Consider the following 20,480-nt stretch of genomic DNA (forward strand, 5'->3'; position numbering starts at 1 on the left):
GCAGGCAGGGCTTTGGTAAAGAAATCTGCAAGTTGATATTCTGAAGTGACATATGGCAGTGTAACTGTCCCACGAAGATATTCATCACGTACATAATGACAGTCCATTTCAATATGTTTAGTCCTCTCATGAAAGGTGTGGTTGCTGGCAATGTAGATGGCACTTTTGTTGTCGCAACAAAGCTTCGAAGCACCGGTAATTTCGACTCCCATATCTTGAAGAAGACTTCGAAGCCACACAAGCTCCATTGTAGTAGTTGTCATAGCCCTGTATTCTGCTTCAGTAGAAGACAATGAGACTTTCTGTTGTTTCTTGCACCTCCAAGCAATTAGCGAATCTCCTAGAAAAATACAAAAGCCAGTAGTTGAGATTCGATCATTTGGGTTTCCTCCCCAGTCAGCATCAGTATAAGCCAGTAAGTCTAAAGAAGAGAGTGAGGATAGGAATAACCCTTTAGTCAAAGTATTTTTGATGTAGAGAATGATCCGGAGCACAACACTCATATGCACAGATGTAGGAGCATGCTGAAATTGGCTTGCAGAGTGCACAGCATGAGCAATATCCGGCCTGGTGATAGTCAGATAGGTGAGGGAGCCTATGAGTTGCCTGTAGGGCGTAGGATCATCCAGCAGAACGCCATCCTCCAGTCGTAGTTTAGCATTGATAACCTCGGGAGTCTCCACCTTTTTGTCATCTGAAATCCCAGATTTGGAACAAATGTCTGCAGCAAGCTTCATCTGTGACAATATATACCCTCGAGGAGAGTATGCTACTTCTATACCAAGAAAGTACCTGAGAAAACCCAGATCAGACATATCAAAATTATGTTTTAACATATTTTTAACATTAAGAATACCACTTTCATCATTGCCAGTGATGATCATATCATCAACATAAAGCAGAAGGATGATGATACTATTACCTGCACGTTTAACAAAAAGAGCAGTGTCAGTATAACATGAGCGAAATCCCAATTTTAACATGATAGCACTAAATCTATCATACCAAGCCTTAGGGGCTTGTTTAAGACCATATAAAACTTTTAATAACCGAAGAGTTTGACCTTGGTTAACGCTAATTCCCGGCGGAGGGTCCATATATACTTCTTCATTCAACTGACCATTAAGAAAGGCATTTTTAACATCTAATTGGAATATAGGTCATTTCTTAGATGAGGCTACCGCTATTAAAGTTCTAACGCTTGTCATGCGAGCCACGGGAGCAAAAGTCTCCTCATAATCGATGCCATACTCTTGTGAGTATCCCTTAGCAACTAATCTAGCTTTATAACGTTCTAGAGAACCATCACTTTTAGTTTTGACTTTGTAGACCCATCGACATCCTATAGCTTTGTTATTTGGAGGAAGAAGAACTATTTCCCAAGTTTTAGCCTTATTTAAAGCATCTAGTTCAACTTTCATTGATTCAACCCAATGAGGTATATTTTTTGCTTGATTATAATGGGAAGGTTCATAGTAAGAATGCAAGGCTATTGGACAAGCTCTATAGTTAGGTGAGAGAGTTTCATATGAGACAAACCTATTAGGTGGAATTGATGTTCTAGAAGAACGCCTAAGAGAGGTTTCTTCTAGGGGTTCATTAAGCTGCAAGAATTTTTCTAAAGCACTAATAGGTTGGGCTTCCTCACGCCGAGTGTAAACTTGGAGATTGTCACCATTAGTTGGTGATACATCATTATCATGAGAATCATGAGTATTTTCTAAAACTTCCGGATGACTCAAAGAGTCATCATTTGAATCTTCTAAAAGATCATTGATAAACATATAATCAATTTCATTTGGTTTTTCCAATATTTCAAATCCATTTTCATCTTCTAAAAAGGTCACATCTTTGGAGACAAATAATTTATTGTTTTTATGGTCAAAGCATCTATAGCCCTTTTGATTTTCACCATATCCTAAAAATACACATTCTATTGCTTTAGGTGACAATTTATCTCTTTTATGTAAAAGAACAAAGCATTTACACCCAAAAATTCGAAGACGATTGTAGTCGGGTGTCATATTAAAAAGTTTTTCATAAGGAGAGATATTGTTCAATTTTGAAGATGGCATCCTATTGATTAAATAGGTGGAGGTTAACACGGCTTCGACCCAAAAATTTTTAGGAATATTTTTAGAAATGAGTAAGGATCTAGTGGTTTCCAAAATATGTCTATGTTTTCTTTCCGCTAGACCGTTTTGTTGAGGAGTTCTTGGACAAGATTTTTGATGACAAATGTCATGTTGTTTTAGATATGATTGAAAATCATTTGATAAGTACTCTCCACCCGAATTGGATCTAAGAATGGATATTTGACTTTGAAATTGATTTTGAACTTTTGCATGAAATTCTTTAAAGAAGTTAAAAACTTCCGATTTAAAGTTAAGAAAATAAATCCATACTTATCTAGTATAATCATCAATAAAAGTAACATAATACGAATAACCACCTTTGGATAGAACCGGAGATTGTCCCCAAACATCGGAATGCATCAATTCAAAAGGTCTTGTTGTCACAAAGGTTCTAATAGGAAAAGGAGTAGACTTCATTTTTCCAAAAATGATATCTTTGCAATTGATATCTTTTTCTTTACAAAACTTGTGTCCAAAAGGAAAAAGATACATTTTAGAGTAACTTGGATGTCCAAGCCGTTTATGCCAAGTTTCAATATTTTTGTCTTTGACATAAGTACAAAATGAGGTATTTGGAAGCATTAAGTTATCCATAAAATAAAGGTCTCCCTTCCTATGGCCTTGCCCAATCCGCTTCCCGGACCGGAGATCCTGCACAAAGCACCCTTGGGATGAGAAAGATATTTCACATCCATGGTCGGCTATTTGAGAAACGGAAAAGAGGTTAAGATTTAATTTTGGAACTATTCTAACTTTTGGAACAAGGAAATTTTGAACATTTTTAGAATCAAGAGTTCCAACACCATTTATTTTGAGAAAAGTTCTATCGGCCGTAGAGACAAGATATTTTTGAATTGTGCACATTGGTTAATGCATTTTCATGAGGAGTCATGTGAAAAGAAGCTCTGGAATCTAAAATCCAAGAGTACGTACCGGGAGGTGATGATGAGGCAATGGCGGCACCGGAGGTGGAAGAAGTAGCCTTTAGAATTTGTTGGAGAGCCAAGGAAATTTGTCCAAGAGTATCTTTGAGATCCCCGTTCTTGCCGTCATCTTCTTTGGTGGATGATTCTTCAACGGAAGCCACCTTTGGCTTGAATGCTCCATTTAGCTTTGGGCAAACGGGTTTAATATGCCCCGGCTCATAACAATGATGACATATAATCATTTTTCTTCCACCACTCCCTTGCTTACCAAAATGAGGTGGTTTGTATGTTTTGACATGATTGCCGGGTTTAGATACGACAAGAACTTCATCAATGCTTTTACCCATATTATGCCGAGTCTCTTCTTGAGTAATCTCGGCAATAGCCTCTTCTAAGGGAGGAAACGTAGATCTATGGAGAAGTGAGGATCTAACTTGTTCAAATTCGGGACGAAGCCCAAATAAAAATTGAAACAATCTATCTTGTTCCATTTGTTTTTGTCTTAGTACCACATCCTCCATAGACACCCATTTAGGCTCTAAAAGAGCCAATTCATCCCACAAAGGATTTAGAGCACTATAATAGTCTTGTATGCTCATGTCACCTTGTTTTGTGGTTCTCACTTTTTCTTGCAAAAAATAAGCTCTTGCAAGATCCTTTTGGGTAAACATACCCTTCATAAAAAACCAAGCTTCATTTGCCCGGCGGAATTTTGCAATATTTGCACATACCTTAAGTTCAACATTATTCATAAACCATGCTAGGATTTTTGCATGGTTGCTCTCCCAATCTTCCATTTGGTGATGATAATCTTCAATAGCCTTGAGACGAGCATCGCCTTCAAGTGCTTTCTTTTGACCTTCTTCCATCTTTGTGAGCTTAAGTTGGGGTTCCGGAACGGTTCCCATTACATAACCCCAAAGCTTCTTACCTTTGAGATTATTCTCCATTGCGGATGCCCACATCATGTAATTTTTCCCATTGAGCTTGAATGATAGATCAATCTCGACTTTCATTACTACAAAATGGAGGTGTGAGAAAAAGAAGTAAAGAGATACACGATTTTACCTTAGAAGATCATATGGCTCTGATACCATGTAATGAAATATGCGGAAGAATCCAAGAATGCTAAAGCATTCACTATGTCCCACACGGACAAATGCAACAAGCATAAGAGAGGAAATCCACTAAGGGATATACGAAGGGCCTTATAAAAAGGCTACACACATGAAAAATAATATCACTATTATTGAAGAGGAGCTCTCTAGAGGAATACGACATACAAGGGGGGTTCCCCCTATTTATAAGAAAATGAGACCAAAGGGGCTCCCAATAGAGTCGTTGGGAGCCCCCAACGGTCACAATTGTGACCGTTGGGGGCCCCAACGACTCCATTGTGGGGCCCCTTTTCGGTATCCAAAATTACATTTAAAAAATAAAAAACAGTGAAATAAAAGAAATAAAACAAGTACCCCTATTGGGTACTTGTGAAAAGACCATAATACCCCTATCGGGTATTATGGTGAATATACATCTATATTTATATATATATATAGATGTATTATTACATATTGTTACATATGTTTTAACATATATATACATATTCTTTTTAGTGAAATACCCGATAGGGGTATTCTTGTAAAACTGCAAATGTACTTTTTATTTTTTCACTTTTTCTTTTTTCCTTTTCCTTTTTTACCTTTTTCTTTTTTTATTTTTCCTTTTGTTTGAACCACAAGGGGCCCCACTCTTGTAGTCGTTGGGGCCACAACGGTCAGATTTCTGACCGTTGGGAGCTCCCAATGACTACAAGGGAGCCCCTTTGTGGTCCCTTCTTGTGCCCTCCTCCTCTATAAATAGAGGAGGCGTTCCCCTCTTGTAAGCATGGGTTTTTACACCCTTCTCTTCCTTTCTTCAATAAATCCAACTTATGACTTTAAGTCATTTTCTATATTTGTGAGTTTTTGTGTGTGCACATTTGGTGTTTGTGTTCTTGGCTCTTGTAGTCACTCTTAAAGAGTGACCTTTTGCTCTATTGGTGCTTCCGCCTCCTTTCATCACATGGTATCAAAGCTCGGTTGGTGATTGGGCTTTTCTTTTGTCACCTTGGAACGCGTGCCTCTCAAAGTTTTGAAGAAAGGAAGCATATTTGGTGCCGATGGAACGTGACTCTAAAGTGGAGCTTTCTTTTAAGCTAAATGGGTCCAACTATCTCATGTGGGCCTCCGCTATGGAAAATCATCTAAGAGGTAAGAAACTTTGGGGCTTTGTTATGGGAACTACTCCCGAACCCTCTCTTGTTCTTACAAAAATTGAAAATGAAGTTGAAAAAGCTTTAGATGGCGATGAGCTCATCAAAGCCATTAATGAACATCAATCCAAAATTGAGGATTGGGAAAGTAACCATGCCAAAATTTTGGCATAGTTTATGAACAATGTAGACCTTAAAAATTGTGCTAATATTGCCAAATTTAGAAGGGCCAATGAGACTTGGTTTTTCTTTAAGGGTATGTATACCCAAAAGGTTCTTGCTCGGCAATTCTTTTGTCAAGAAAAAATCCGTTCCACCAAACACAGGGATACTAGTGTCCGGGACTATTTTAGCTCTCTAACCCCTCTTTGGGATGAGCTTGCCCTCCTTGAGCCTAAATGGTTTGCTCCACAAGATATTGAGCTAAGAAGGGAACAAATTAAAAATGAGCACTTTTTTCAATTCCTCCATGGTCTTCGCCCGGAATTTGAACAAGTAAGGGCATCTCTTCTCCATAGAAGCAAAGCCCTACCTATTGAAGATGCTCTTGCCGAGATATGTCAAGAAGAAACTCGACTTGGCTTGAGCATTAAGAGTGATGAAGTTTTGGCCGTTAATAGGCCCGGATCGAATGTTAAAGCATATAGACCTCCCCACTTTAACAAAAATAGCAATGGGCCTAGAAAGGGAATTATATGCCACTATTGTAATGAACCGGGGCACATTAGACCGGTTTGTCCAAAAGCTTAAAGGAAAGGTTGCCGCGGTTGGAGAAAGTTCTCCAAAGAAAGAAGAAAGTACCAAAGAAGGAGATATCAAAGAAACTCTTAATCATATCTCTGAAGTTCTCCAACACCTTCTCAAGTCTTCTCCTTCAACATCCGGAGCCGCCATCGCCTACTCTTCATCACCTCCAGGTATGTGGATACTAGACTCTGGTGCTTCTTTTCATATGACATCTCATAAAAACTCTCTTTCAAATGTCTTTTCCGAACCCATGTCCTCCTATGTTTCAACGGCCGATGGAACGTCATTGAGAATTGAAAGTATTGGAACACTTGACTTCAAAAATTCTAAAAACTTTTTTGTTCCTAAAGTAAGAGTCGTTCCAAAAATTAATTTAAATCTTTTTTCCGTTTCCCAAATCACCGACCATGGATGCCAAGTCTCTTTCTCACCTAAAGATTGCACCGTGCAGGATCTCCAGTCAGAGAAGCTGATTGGGCAAGGCCATAGAAGGGGTGATCTCTATTTTATGGACTTTTTGACGCTTCCATCTAAATCATCTTGCAATCTTGTTAAAGACAAAAGTATTGGAATTTGGCATGAGAGACTTGGTCATCCAAATTTTGTAAAAATGTTTCTTTTCCCGTTTTTGGACAATACTTGTAAAGATAATCACATGACTTGTAAAGATTGCATTTTTGGGAAATCTAAAGCTACTCTGTTTCCTCAAAGAAGTTACTTTACCACTCGGCCATTTGAACTTGTTCATTCCGATGTGTGGGGACCCTCTCCAATCTTATCTAAAGGAGTTTTTTCGTATTATGTGGTCTTTATTGATGACTTCACTAGATTTACGTGGATATACTTCCTAAGTCGCAAATCTGAAGTCTTCTCCTTCTTTAAAGAATTTCATGCAATGGTTAAAAATCAATTTTTGGGAAATCTATCTATTCTTAGGTCCGATTCGGGAGGAGAATATATGTCTAATGATTTTCAAAGTTACTTAAAAGAAAATGGAATTTGTCATCAACGTTCTTGTCCCAACACTCCGCAACAAAATGGTCTTGCGGAAAGAAAGCATAGGCACATAATAGAAACTACAAGAACATTATTGATTTCAAAAAATATCCCAAAATCCTTTTGGGCCGAAGCGGTTCTAACCTCAACATATCTCATCAATAGAATCCTTTCATCCTCTTTGAAAAATCTTTCTCCATTTGAAAAACTTTACAATATGTCTCCCGATTATAAAAGATTAAGAATTTTTGGATGTAAATGCTTTGTTTTAACTCGCAAAAATAATAAACTTTCTCCTAGGGCTATTGAATGTATTTTCTTAGGATATGGCGAAAAACAAAAATGATATCGATGTTTTAACATACTTAAGAATAAACTTTATATCTCAAAAGATGTCACATTTCTCGAAGAAGAAAATGGTTTTTCGCATCAACCAAATGAAAATATTGACTATTCCTTTTTATTTGACTTGTTACCTCAAGAAAACATCATAGATGATCATGTTGATCCTAGTGAACCTCTTAATGAAGATCTTGTTGAACATCCAAATAATAATCCAAACTTAGAAGAAAATGCTTTAAGACAAATACAAGTCTACTCTAGAAGGAATGAAAGAAATCCTCCTTGTGCCCTTGAAAGATTTTCTCAAAATGAGTCGATAGAAGAAACCTCTCAAAGAAGATCAAATCGCATTCCCAAGATAGCAAATAGATTTGTTTCTTATGACTCTTTTTCTCCTAATTATCGAGCATGTCTACTTGCTCTTCACTCCTTTCATGAACCATCTCATTACAATGATGCTAAACAATATGCTCATTGGAATAAAGCTATGGAACTTGAACTTAATGCCCTTAAAAGGGCGCAAACTTGGGAAATCATTGATCCTCCCAATGGCAAGAAACCCATTGGATGTAGATGGGTGTTTAAAGTAAAAACTAAGAGTGATGGTTCATTAGAAAGATATAAGGCTAGGTTGGTAGTCAAAGGATATGCCCAAGAGTATGGGGTAGACTATGATGAAACTTTTGCCCCAGTTGCTCGAATGACTAGTGTTTGAGCCCTTATTGCTATAGCTTCTGTTAAAAAATGGCCAATCTTTCAACTTGATGTTAAAAATGCTTTCTTGAATGGTAATTTAAATGAAGAAGTTTATATGGAACCACCTCCAGGTATGAATTTAAATGGAAAAGTTTTAAAATTAAAAAAGGCTTTATATGGACTTAAGCAAGCTCCTAAAGCTTGGTATGACAGGTTTAGTAATGTATTAATCAATTTAGGTTTTTCTTCTTGCTATACTGATACTGCTCTTTTTGTTAAAAGGACAGGTGACTCCATTATTATGCTACTGCTGTATGTTGATGATATGATCATCACTGGGAATGACAAAAAGGGAGTAAATGATGTTAAATCTATGCTAAAAGATACTTTTGATATGTCTGACCTTGGTTATTTGAGATATTTTTTAGGAATTGAAGTGGCTTATTCCGCAAGAGGATACATCTTATCTCAAATGAAGTTAGCTGCAGAAATTTGTACCAAATCAGGAATATCTGATGAAAAGAAAGTTGAGACTCACGAAGTTATCAATGCGAAACTAAGACTTGAAGATGGTGTTCTTCTTGAAGATCCAACTCCCTACCGTCAATTAATTGGATCCCTCACCTATCTATCCATCACCCGTCCTGACATAGCTCATGCGGTTCATGCAGCGAGCCAGTTTCAGCACGCACCTACCACGGTTCATATGGCGGCCGTAATGAGAATTGTGCGATATATCAAGAATATCATCTCCAAGGGACTCTTCTTATCCTCTTCCTCATCTCTTGAATTGACTGCTTTTACTGATGCTGACTGGGGAGGAAATCCCAATGATCGTATCTCAATTACGGGTCTTTATATTTTTTTAGGTGAATCTCTTATTTCGTGGAGATTCAAGAAGCAGCAGAAGGTCTCCTTATCATCTACTGAAGCTGAATATCGGGCTATGGCGATGACAACTATGGAAATCGTATGGCTCAGAAGTCTCCTTGCTGACATGGGCGTCCTCACTTCCACTCCTACCAAGCTCTGTTGTGATAACAAAAGTGCGATATACATTGTCAGCAATCACACCTTTCATGAGCGGACAAAGCATATCGAAATGGATTGCCATTATGTTCCAGACGAATACCTCAGAGGGACTATTTCATTACCATAGGTTACTTCAGAGTATCAACTAGCTGACTTCTTCACCAAAGCGCTCCCGACTCCACGATTTATGTTTCTCCTTAGCAAACTTTCGGTCTTCTCCCCGTAAAGTTTGAGGGGGCGTGTTAAAATATATATATATATATATATATATATATATATATATATATATATATACATATACTTATATATATATATACATTCGTATATATATACATATATGTATATATATACATATTCTTTTTAGTGAAATACCCGATAGGGGTATTCTTGTAAAACTGCAAATGTACTTTTTCTTTTTTCACTTTTTCTTTTTTCCTTTTCCTTTTTTACCTTTTTCTTTTTTTATTTTTCCTTTTGTTTGAACCACAAGGGGCCCCACTCTTGTAGTCGTTGGGGCCCCAACGGTCAGATTTCTGACCGTTGGGAGCTCCCAACGACTACAAGGGAGCCCCTTTGTGGTCCCTTCTTGTGCCCTCCTCCTCTATAAATAGAGGAGGCGTTCCCCTCTTGTAAGCATGGGTTTTTACACCCTTCTCTTCCTTTCTTCAATAAATCCAACTTATGACTTTAAGTCATTTTCTATATTTGTGAGTTTTTGTGTGTGCACATTTGGTGTTTGTGTTCTTGGCTCTTGTAGTCACTCTTAAAGAGTGACCTTTTGCTCTATTGGTGCTTCCGCCTCCTTTCATCACAATTTTCCCATTTCTCCATCCTTCTAACTGGAGCATCATTAGGCCTTCGCCGAATATGTCCAAACCAGTGTAAATGATTCTCTCTCATCTTATTTTCAATGGGTGCAACGCCTACCTTCTTACGTATCTCCTCGTTCCGAATCTTATCTTTTATTGTATTTCCACACATACATCTCAGCATACGCATCCTACACTCATTTTTAGAATATGATGTCTCTTGGCAGCCCAACATTCCGTACCATATAGTAAAGCGGGCCTAATAGTCGTCCTATAAAACTTTCCCTTCAACCGCAATGGCATTCTACGATCGCACAACATTCCAGTTGCACTTTTCCATTTCATCCACCCAACCTTTATCCTATGATTTACATCGCCATCAATTTCTCCATACTTTTGAATGATAGATCCCAAATATTTGAAACAATCATCCACCGGTATTTCTTGCTCACCAAGCTTCACTACACTCCCATCACTACTTCGTTGCATACTAAACCGACATTCCATGTATTATGTCTTACTCTTACTCAACTTAAAACCTCTTGCTTCCAATGTCTGTCTCCATAAGTCTAACTTAGCATTAACCCTAGCTCTAGACTCATCAATCAAAACAATATCATCAGTAAAAAAAATACACCACGGCACATTTTCTTGAATTGATCTCATAAGCTCATCCATCACTATAGCAAAATAGGAAAGGGCTTAAAGCAGATCCTTGATGTAACCCAACCGTTATAGGAAAATTGGTTGTCACCCCTCCACAAGTGCGGACGTTGGTTACTACTCCTTCATACATATCTTTAATTATACTAATGTACTTGAGAAAAACACCTTTCTTAATCATTGTCCACCAGAGAACGTCCCTAGTTACTCTATCGTAAGCCTTCTCCAAATCAATAAAAACCATATGCAAATCTTTGTTCCTCTCTCTATTTCTCTCAATAAGTTGTCTAAGAAGATGTATAGCTTCCATAGTTGATCTTCCAGGCATAAAAAAAAATTGATTCTCCGATATCATGACAACCTTCCTCAACCTACACTCAATCACCCTCTCCCAAAGTTTCATAGTATGACTCATGAGTTTTATACCACGATAGTTTATGCAATCTTGTATATCACCCTTATTCTTATATAGAGGCACCAAAGTACTCTTCCTCCACTCATTAGGCATCTTATTTGTCCGCCAAATCTTGTTAAAAAGATTTGTCAACCATTCTAAACCTTTTTCTCCCAAGCATTTCCAAGCCTCGATATGTATACCATCTGGGCCAACTGACCTTCTTGATTTCATTTTCTTCAAAGCCTCAGCAATTTCTTTCTTTTAAATCTTGCGCATGAAGTCATGATTAATCTCATGAAAAGGAATGGAGAAGTCTCCAAGATCCTGAGCATGACTTTCATTAAATAGCTTATCAAAATAATCTTTCCATCTCTCCTTAATCTCCTCATCTTTGACTAAAACCCTTTGCGTTTCATCTTTGATACATCTAACCATACCCAAATCCCTCGATTTCATATCTCTCATCTTTGCAAGCCTATAAATATCCTTCTCGCCCTCTTTGGTATCCAACTTATCATAAACCTCCTTATATACCTTATCCCTCGCGTTCCGAACTACTTTTTTAGCTTCCTTCTTTGCTATCATATAGTTCTCCAAATTCTCATTATCACGACTCTTAGATTTCTATAACACTCTCTTTTAACCTTAATAGCTAATTTGACATCCTCGTTCCACCACGATGTATCATTACCTAGCGGTGCACCGCCTTTAGACTCACCTAATACCTCCTTAGCCACCTTTCTCATGCCACCCGCTATCTTATTCCACATTGATTCTGAATTCTCCTCGAGACACCAATCAACTTCCTTAACTACCTGCTCTACAAACATTCCTTGTTTAGCTCCTTTCAGTGTCCACCACTTAATTCTAGGATCTATCATATGTCTATCCCTTTTGCGGCATTGTCTAATTCTAAGATCTAAAATTAAGACTCTATGTTGTGTAGCTACACTTTCTCCAGGTATACCCTTACAATCGATGCAACAACCCCTATCTCTCTTTCTAAGTAGGAAAAAATCTATTTGGCTCGTATTAACCCCACTTTTAAATGTTACTAAGTGAGACTCTCTCTTCCTAAACCAAGTGTTTGCTAAGATCATATCATAGGACAAACCAAAATCTAAAATCCTTTCTCCACTTTCGTTTCTTTATCCTATACCATAACCTTCATGGATACTCTCAAATCCATCCCTACTAATGCCTACATGCCCATCTAAATCTTCCCAAAATTGACGCTTAATGGAATCATCTAAACCTACTTGAGGTGCATAAACACTAATAATATTAATAATATCCATACCTAATACTAATTTAATAAGTAAAATCCTATCACCCTTCCTACGGACCTCAACTGCATTATCTATAAACTCATGACTCATAACAATCCCTACTCCATTCCTATTCCTATTCCTATTTATTCATGTATACCAAATCTTATATCCCCAAGGTTCTATCACTTTTGCTTTCTCACCTACCCATTTGGTCTCTTGTAGACATAAAATATCAATCTTTCTCCTACACATAACATCTACTAACTCTACCAACTTACCAGTTAAAGACCCTATGTTCCAAGTGGCTAACCTAATTTTATGGTCTTGGACTAACTTCTTTACCCCCACCCGTCCAACAAAGTGAGGGAACCTTGGGGAATAAAATAAAAATTTATTTCAAAAATTTGATACATTCCTAAATTGAGCCTTAATCTTTTATCCATCTCTCAAATATCCGATTATGGTTGTAATATTTCTTTTTCTTCAAATGAATGTTTGGTGCAGGATTGCCAGTCAGGGAAGCTGATTGGGCAAGGTCATAGAGAAGAAGGGCTATACTATATGGATTTTTTAGCATGGTTTTAAAACCCGTGACTCGGAACTCGACTCGTTCTTTATGGACTCGTGACTCGGCGGGTCAACTCGGTGACTCGGACCGGGTTTTGTTAACTTTTGATTTTAAAAGAAAAACAATATATAAATTATCATTTAAACATATAAAAGTTTGTAGAATGACTTAATTACTAGTGTAATTGATTAATAATTAAAATAACATCAAGTAAAACTATATCTAACTTATAATTACTCATCTAATAGCAAAAAAATCGAACAACCAAGCAAAATTCATAAATATAAAGTTAATGATCATAACACAATGACAAAATCAAATTTCATTCATCCAAAACTCATCCACTTTTACAAAATATGATATCTCAATTCTCAAGTCAAGAGTCAATGACTCAAATCTCAAATAGAGGCGAAGTGCTATTATTTGGAACTTCATTTGAATCAATTCTTGAGTTGGAAGTAGAAATTAATGGCTGAATTGGAGTACTAGTGGTTGCATTTTCCCTTGCATCTTCATCTTCAACTCCATCACCACCTTCGTCATCAATAAGATTAGCTTCTTCAATGTTTTCAACTTCCATCTCCAAGTCTCTTAAGAAATCCTTCATTCAATAAAATATGACACATTTGAGTTAACATGCAATAGAGAAAGACAAAAAACTAAATTAAAACAATTTTAATCAAGTTAAAATATCCAACAAACTTTTACGATTTTACCTCATCTCCATCTAAAACTCCTTCTTGCATGACCCATTCATCCATTGGTGTTTGCAAATATATATTGTCCAAAGAAATTGGGTCAAGACGTGTTCTCTTTAATTGCTTTTCTCTCAGACGTAAATTATAATGGACAAACACTAAGTCATTAAGTTTCTTTTGAGCTAATCTATTTCTTCTCTTAGTGTGAATTTGATCAAAGGTACTCCAATTTCGTTCACATCCAGATGAAGAACATGTTTGACTAAGTATACGAATAACAATTTTTTGAAGATCGGGGGCACATATTCCATGCATTTTCCACCACATTGCTGCATAAAGCCAAAACACACAAAAATGAAAAGTTGATTAAAGAAATATTCTTTTTCACAACACAACAATAATGTTAAAGATAGATCACCTGGCTTATGCTCATCTCTAGTCATAACAGCTATAGAAGTACCAAAATCTGCACTTGCGTCTTCAAATAACTCAAGTTGCTTGCATGCTCTTACTCTAGCTGAAATATTTGGCTCCAACTTCTCAATACATTGAATTAAACCACGCCTTACTTCAGGATGCTTTGTGAATTACATGAAATAGTGCAAATACTCAAATACATTAAATTGGTAATTGATAAAAGAAAGTTCATATTCAAAAATTAAAACAATTAATAAAAAGATATAAACAAATACATACCTTAGAAAATTGTGGACTATAGTGGTATTTGGGATTGAGATAGTATGTTGCTGCATGAAGAGGGTGATGAAGTTGATTTTCTCAACGATTGTCAATTATTTATCAATAAGGTTTATATTTTTTCTCGTCATTGTCATGAATTTCTTTTATAGCCTCTTTGGCTCTATCCATAGCTTCATAAAGATAACCCATTGTAGGATTTTCTTCACCATCGACCATTCTCAAAACCTTGACCAGAGGTTCTATAGTTTTAACAGTTGATTCTACGACTCTCCAAAAATTACTATTTAATATAATATCCTCCATCTCTTTCCCCTCAGCAAATGATGAATATTTTGAATTGTTCCATTCATCTGATGTCATCATTTTTCTAAGACCACTTCGATGTTCTAGCAAAGATTGAAGCATGATAAAATTAGTGGCAAATCTTGTAGTAACCGGTCTTAGAATTTCTTTCTTATTAGAAAATTGAGTCCTCATTAGGTTCAAAACAAAAGTATAATTGTAGATGAACTTCGTGATCCTTTTTCCTTTTTCCACACATCCAGCTATGCTTTTTATCTTAGAAAAATCTTCAAGCATGAGATCTATGCAATGAGCTGCACAAGGAGTCCAAAATATGGTTTTGCTCCTATCCTCCAACATCTTTCCAGCTGCTTGATAGTTGGCTGCATTATCTGTGATTATCTGTCATTTTTAAATTTCAAAACATTATTAACATACTAGACAAATTATAAATATCAATGTTTAATAGAAAATTACAAAAGAACAGAATAATATACATGAACAACATTCTCTGCACCTACTGTTTCCACCACTTCATCAAATAATTTTAATAAATTTTCTCGATTCTTCACGATACTTGTTGCATCAACTGATTTCAAGAAGTAAATGCCCCTTGGACAATGAACCAAAAAATTTATCAATGTCCTTTGTGTTGTATCTTTCCAACCATCAGCCATAATAGAACAACCCATTTCAGCCCAAGACTCCTTGTATTCTTTGAAATAATCATCAATTTTTTTAATTTCTTCTTGTAACAATCTTCCAGAAATCTCAGATGAAGAAGGCGGCTTCAATCCCATTCCTACTGAGGAACAAACTTCAATCATCTTTGTAAAGTAAGGAGAATTGGCTGCGTTGAAAGGAATGGCTGAATGATAAAAAAATCTCGCAATAGCTGAACATAACTTATCTCTAGCTTTTTTATCCAAAGCTTCTTTTATTCCAAGTTGTTTCATTGATGGAGACCCTGCCTTCACTTTAACAAAAGCATCAAGATTATGCTTTGGGGCATCGTTCATCAATTTTTTTCCCTTTATATATCTTTTCTCAGAAGACTCATCACTTTCATCTGACAAGTCCATATCATTATCATTTACTTCAACAAAGGAACCAATCTCATTTACAATATTTCTCTTATATATTTTGTGTTCCTTAAATGACTCCAAATTCTTACGAATTTTTTTTCTTACAGATTCTTCGACTTTGTCACATGGTTCCACCTCTCCTTTAATACCAGCAAGATGATACTTAAGTCTATTAATGCCACCACTCATTTGTTTTGTACACCAAGTACATTGTACCCTATTCTTTTTCTTATCAAGTGGTAAACCAAAATCCCACACAGGGTCCTTTCCTTTAGTGAATGCTATTGGAGTCCTTGAAGATCCTTCTTCTGACATTTCTTTGATGATTTGATAAATCTAAAACTTTTAAATTTGAAAAGTTAAAAACATACGCACGGTTAGTAGATTATGCACAAACCCACCAAGGAACAACGTTTAAAAACTTAAAAACATAGTGTCATACAAGTATAAAACTAAAACTATACATGGTACACTACATAATGCACACAAACTGAACATTGTACATGCTCATCAGCATAAGCAAGTTATCATTTTTTTTTCTATTAACACTAGCACGATCAAGTTATCAACAACAAAAAAAACCATTAGTGCATGCTTCGTTGCAAAAAAAACAAATAATGGATCCATGCTAATTTTTTTTGTCAAATTTGTTTGGTTAAAATAGCGAAAGAAATGATGGCATATTATGTCACAACTTCAGCAGCCTACATCTTCAAGAGTGAGAATAAAGCAAACCCAATCTTGGCTGCATCTATCAAGGATAAGAACAAGAAATATGCAATGCTATTGATTTGCACACAAACTACCAAATAGCCACATTGAATTTCTCCAGAATATGATGGTGAAAAAAATAAACAAAAGCCTTCAAAGAAAAGTGTCCACAGAAAAAGAAGAGGTCTATAACATTGACATACACACAAGCAGAAAAAATAGAACTGCATCTCTTATACAAAGTACAAACATAGATAATAGAAATGTTCAAAACGATATTTATATATTTGACAGGCTGCTATTCAAAATGGAAAAAAGTACCCCTGGTAACCATGTGGAAGTTCTCAAAACAAAAATCCAGTGAACTTGTCATATATTTATTAAAGGCTGAGGAATTTGACTTGCAGTATTTGTGTGTCTGTGCCTAGTTTTCAATGTGTATTTCAGTGTGCAGGGATAACAATTCAGCTCCTGAAGTCATCAGAATTTGGTGTGGAGAAATTCTACTCTTTTTTCGCAGGTCACCCAGTATTAAACCCCAATCAGGCTTGAATGTTTTTTTATGGGACATTTAATCTGTTTATCACCCTTGCATATGCAAATAAAGTGTTCTAAATTAGAACATTTAATCTGTTTATCACCCTTGCATATGCAAATGAAGTTATCAGGGATAACAATTCCCCAAGATGTGTACTAAGTAGTAACACAACATTTTAAGGTATGAATCAGTGTCTAAGTAAGAACTAGAAGAATGTTGCTACATCTAGTACCAAACTAGAACATTGTTGTTTCCCCCAAAAAAATGAACATATGGTGGAAAACGTGACTGAGCTGTCACAGAATTCAGAGTACGTTACTTGCAACGCTTGTTGAGGCCCTTGTTACTTTGTGACATAATATACTTTCCAGGATTGCAAAACCTATGTTAATGAAAGAACTAGCACATTCTGACAAACTACCATTTCATACAAAAGATCACAAACTAACAAGGGCCTAAATCCAATTCAATAAGAAAATACATGTTACAAAGACGTGAAACTTGGTCAGTATATCAGACTACATCCTGTGAGGCGTACGCTTCAAGAACTGAGGCGTACGCCTCGCCTCTGAGGCGTACGCTTCAAGTGCTGAGGCGTACGCCTCACCTGTGAGGCGTACGCTTCAAATACTAAGGCGTACGCCTCGCCTGGGAGGCGTACGCCTCGCAGGCGATGTCGCAGCAGCCGAAGGACCACCTTGAATCCAACGTTTAAAAACTCGCCGGAAAATCTTGTCGGAAAAACATACCTGGTGGCGTCGAAAAATGTCGCCGATGGACTATTTTTGTTGGAGAAGACACGTCGGAGCTGCGACGATGTGCCTTCGCCGTCGATGTGCCTTCGTTGGCGACCTGGCGTCACTGTTCACGCCGGAGTTAATGTTCGCGATGCAAATACAAAACGAAGAAAAATCCCACTGTTCACGCCGGCGTCACTGCTCACGTCGGCGTCACTGCTCACGCCGGAAACTCCTTTCCGGCGTCGCTTTTCTCGCCGGATGGCTGGAGCTGCAGCCGCACCTTCTCGGCTTTTCCCCTCTTCAGTCGAGGGTTAAACACAATGAACAGTGAAAACCCTTTAGGTTTTCACATTTCGTTAACCATTTAAAGGGTAAAATATTTAATATTGCGAAACTGCCATTAAAACAAACCCTCCGAGTTCTCCGATTTTTTTTGACCCATGAGTCGTCCCGAGTCGCGCGAGTCGTCCAGCGAGTTTTGTAAGAAGGAAAACGACAGACCTCGCCCGAGTTCTACGTGACTCGGCCGAGTCAGGCCGAGTCATGCCCGAGTCTTGGTCACCCGAGTATGCCTTACCGAGTTGACCCGCTGGAGGGCCGAGCCGAGCCGAGTCAGCCGAGTCAACGAGTTGACTCGGCGAGTTTTTAAACGTTGTTTTTTAGAGATACCTATCATTGAATCAACAGAAAGGGAGTCAAAGCCTCTATCAAAATTTGTTTCTTATGAAATATCAAGCATTCATAACCTTGATTCACTCATGTCTTGAACCTTCATCTTATGTTCAAGACAAAGAATGATCTGAATGGGTTAAAGACATGAAGATAGAACTAGATGCATTAGAAAAGGCACAAACTTGGTCTATTCAAAATATTTTAAATGAAAAGAAACCTATAGGTTGTAGATGGGTATATAAGATAAAAACTAAGAGTGATGGGACTCTTGAGCGAGACAAAGCTATGTTAGTTGCCAAAAGATATGCACACGAATATGGCATAGATTATGAAAAACCTTTTCACTTGTTGCCTGCATGATCACAATTAAAACCCCATAACAGTTGCTTCAATTAAAAGTTGGTCGATATATCAAATGGATGTTAAGAATGCATTCTTAAATAGCAATCTTATATAAGAAGTGTACATGGAGGCGCCCCCAGGAATGTGTATACCTCAAGGGAAGGCTCTTCGCCTCCATAAGGCATTGTATGGTTTGAAACAAGCTCTCAAAGCTTGGTAATAATAGATTTAGTAATGTCATGCTTGATATTGGCTTTAAATCTTGTGTGAGTGACATTGCTTTATTTGTTAAGAATTCTGATGCAGGTATTGTCATTCCACTATGACAAGGAGTTTAGCATATTAAAAATATTCTTAAAACTAGTTTTAAAATGACTGATTTGGGTTTTCTACAATATTTTCTAAGAATAGAAGTTGTTTATTCTCCTAGAGGGTATTTATTATCCCAATCTAAGTTTGCCTCTCAGGTATGATAAGAAGGTTGACACTCTTGAAATAACGAATGTCAAGATAATTGATAATCGAGAGCCCCTAGAGGATCCAACTCCTTACAGACAGCTTATCAAAGTTTTTTCTTACTTGACAATTACTAGACCTGATATATCACACGTTGTACACACTAGTCAATTTCAACACGCTCCTACATCTAGTCACATGGGACGTATTTTAAGTATTATTAGATATCTTTAAAATTCCATTTTTAGAGGCCTGTTTATGTTTTCATCTTCTGCATTAGATTTAATTGCATATACAGATGCAGATTAGGAAGGTGACCCTAATAATAGACACTCAACCACAGGTTTTTGTGTTTTCTTAGGGGAATCATTGATCTGATGGAGATGCAAAAAGCAACAAAGGGTCTCTCTTTCTTCAACTGAAGTTAAGTACCGGGTCATGGCTATTACCACAATAAAAGTAGTATAGCTGAGAAGATTGATGGTTGATATGAAAATTAAGATTCTAAGAATTTCAAAGATGTGTTGCGACAACAAAAGTGTTATATACATTGTTAGCAACAATACTTTTAACGAAAGGACGAAACATATCAAGATGGACTGCCATGCTCAAGAGGAATGTCTTCAAGGAACTATTGATTTGCCCTATGTCATATAAGATTACCAGTTGGCGAACTTTTTTATCAAACCCCTCTCTACTCTTAGATTTCACTTCCTTTTAGGCAAACTTTCGGTTATCGTACTGTAAGTTTGAGAGAGTGTTAAATTGTACATACATACATACATTTATGTATATGGTATAATATATACATATTATATGTATATATCTATATTATATATATAATATATAAATGGGGAAAGTCAATTGTTTTGACTTTGACCCCAATGGCTAGAATTCTAGCCACTGGAAGTCAAGTCAAAATAGTTGACTGGACTCCTTCTAGCCGTTGGAAGTCAAGTCAAAACAGTTGACTGGACTCCCAACGACTAGAATTATAGCCGTTGGGAGCCCTTCTCCCTCTTGTTATGCTCTCTCTCTCCCTTTTACTCTAACTCTCCTCTCCCTTTTGTGTATAAATAAGGATATTCTCCCCTTTGTAAAACATGCCTTTAGCACATTTATTCCCTTGAATAAAAGATATTTTTTATATTGTGCCTTATTGTGTATCCCCTTTTTGTGGGATTTATGAGTGTATTCTTTTAGAACACTTTTGTGGTTCCCTTTGTAGGTTTTGTAAGTGTGTTATTTAGAGAACACTTTTGTTGTTATCTACTTAAGTTGAAGATTGGAGGACTTTTTGTTTGTGATTGAAGTCCTCTTGAATCTTTACAAGATAAACAATGCCCATCAGTATACAGTCCAAACCGAAAAGAATGGTAAATAAGAAAAAGTTGAAAAAAAAAGTCAGCAAAAAGAACAGCCTA

General features: G+C 36.8%; 2 protein-coding genes across 3 annotated transcripts in view; both read right to left on the reverse strand.

Moving 5' to 3' along the window:
- The window catches only part of LOC149822510 (putrescine-binding periplasmic protein-like protein), a 175,184-nt gene that overhangs the window by 18,870 nt on the left and 135,834 nt on the right, over positions 1–20,480 (reverse strand). The gene's annotated exons all lie outside the window — the stretch shown is intronic.
- On the reverse strand, positions 13,202–14,292 carry LOC149822511 (uncharacterized). The gene is made up of 4 exons (XM_089981479.1): positions 14,228–14,292; positions 13,950–14,109; positions 13,550–13,860; positions 13,202–13,434 (listed from the first exon to the last, which is right to left on the reverse strand). Exons 2-4 carry the CDS (start codon positions 13,972–13,974, stop codon positions 13,225–13,227), a joined length of 546 nt encoding a protein of 181 aa, XP_089837605.1. The 5' UTR covers positions 13,975–14,109; positions 14,228–14,292; the 3' UTR covers positions 13,202–13,224.

The sequence above is a fragment of the Nuphar pumila genome, chromosome 11 (genome assembly GCF_984573655.1).
Source record: "Nuphar pumila chromosome 11, dmNupPumi1.hap1.1, whole genome shotgun sequence".
Lineage (NCBI taxonomy): Eukaryota > Viridiplantae > Streptophyta > Magnoliopsida > Nymphaeales > Nymphaeaceae > Nuphar > Nuphar pumila.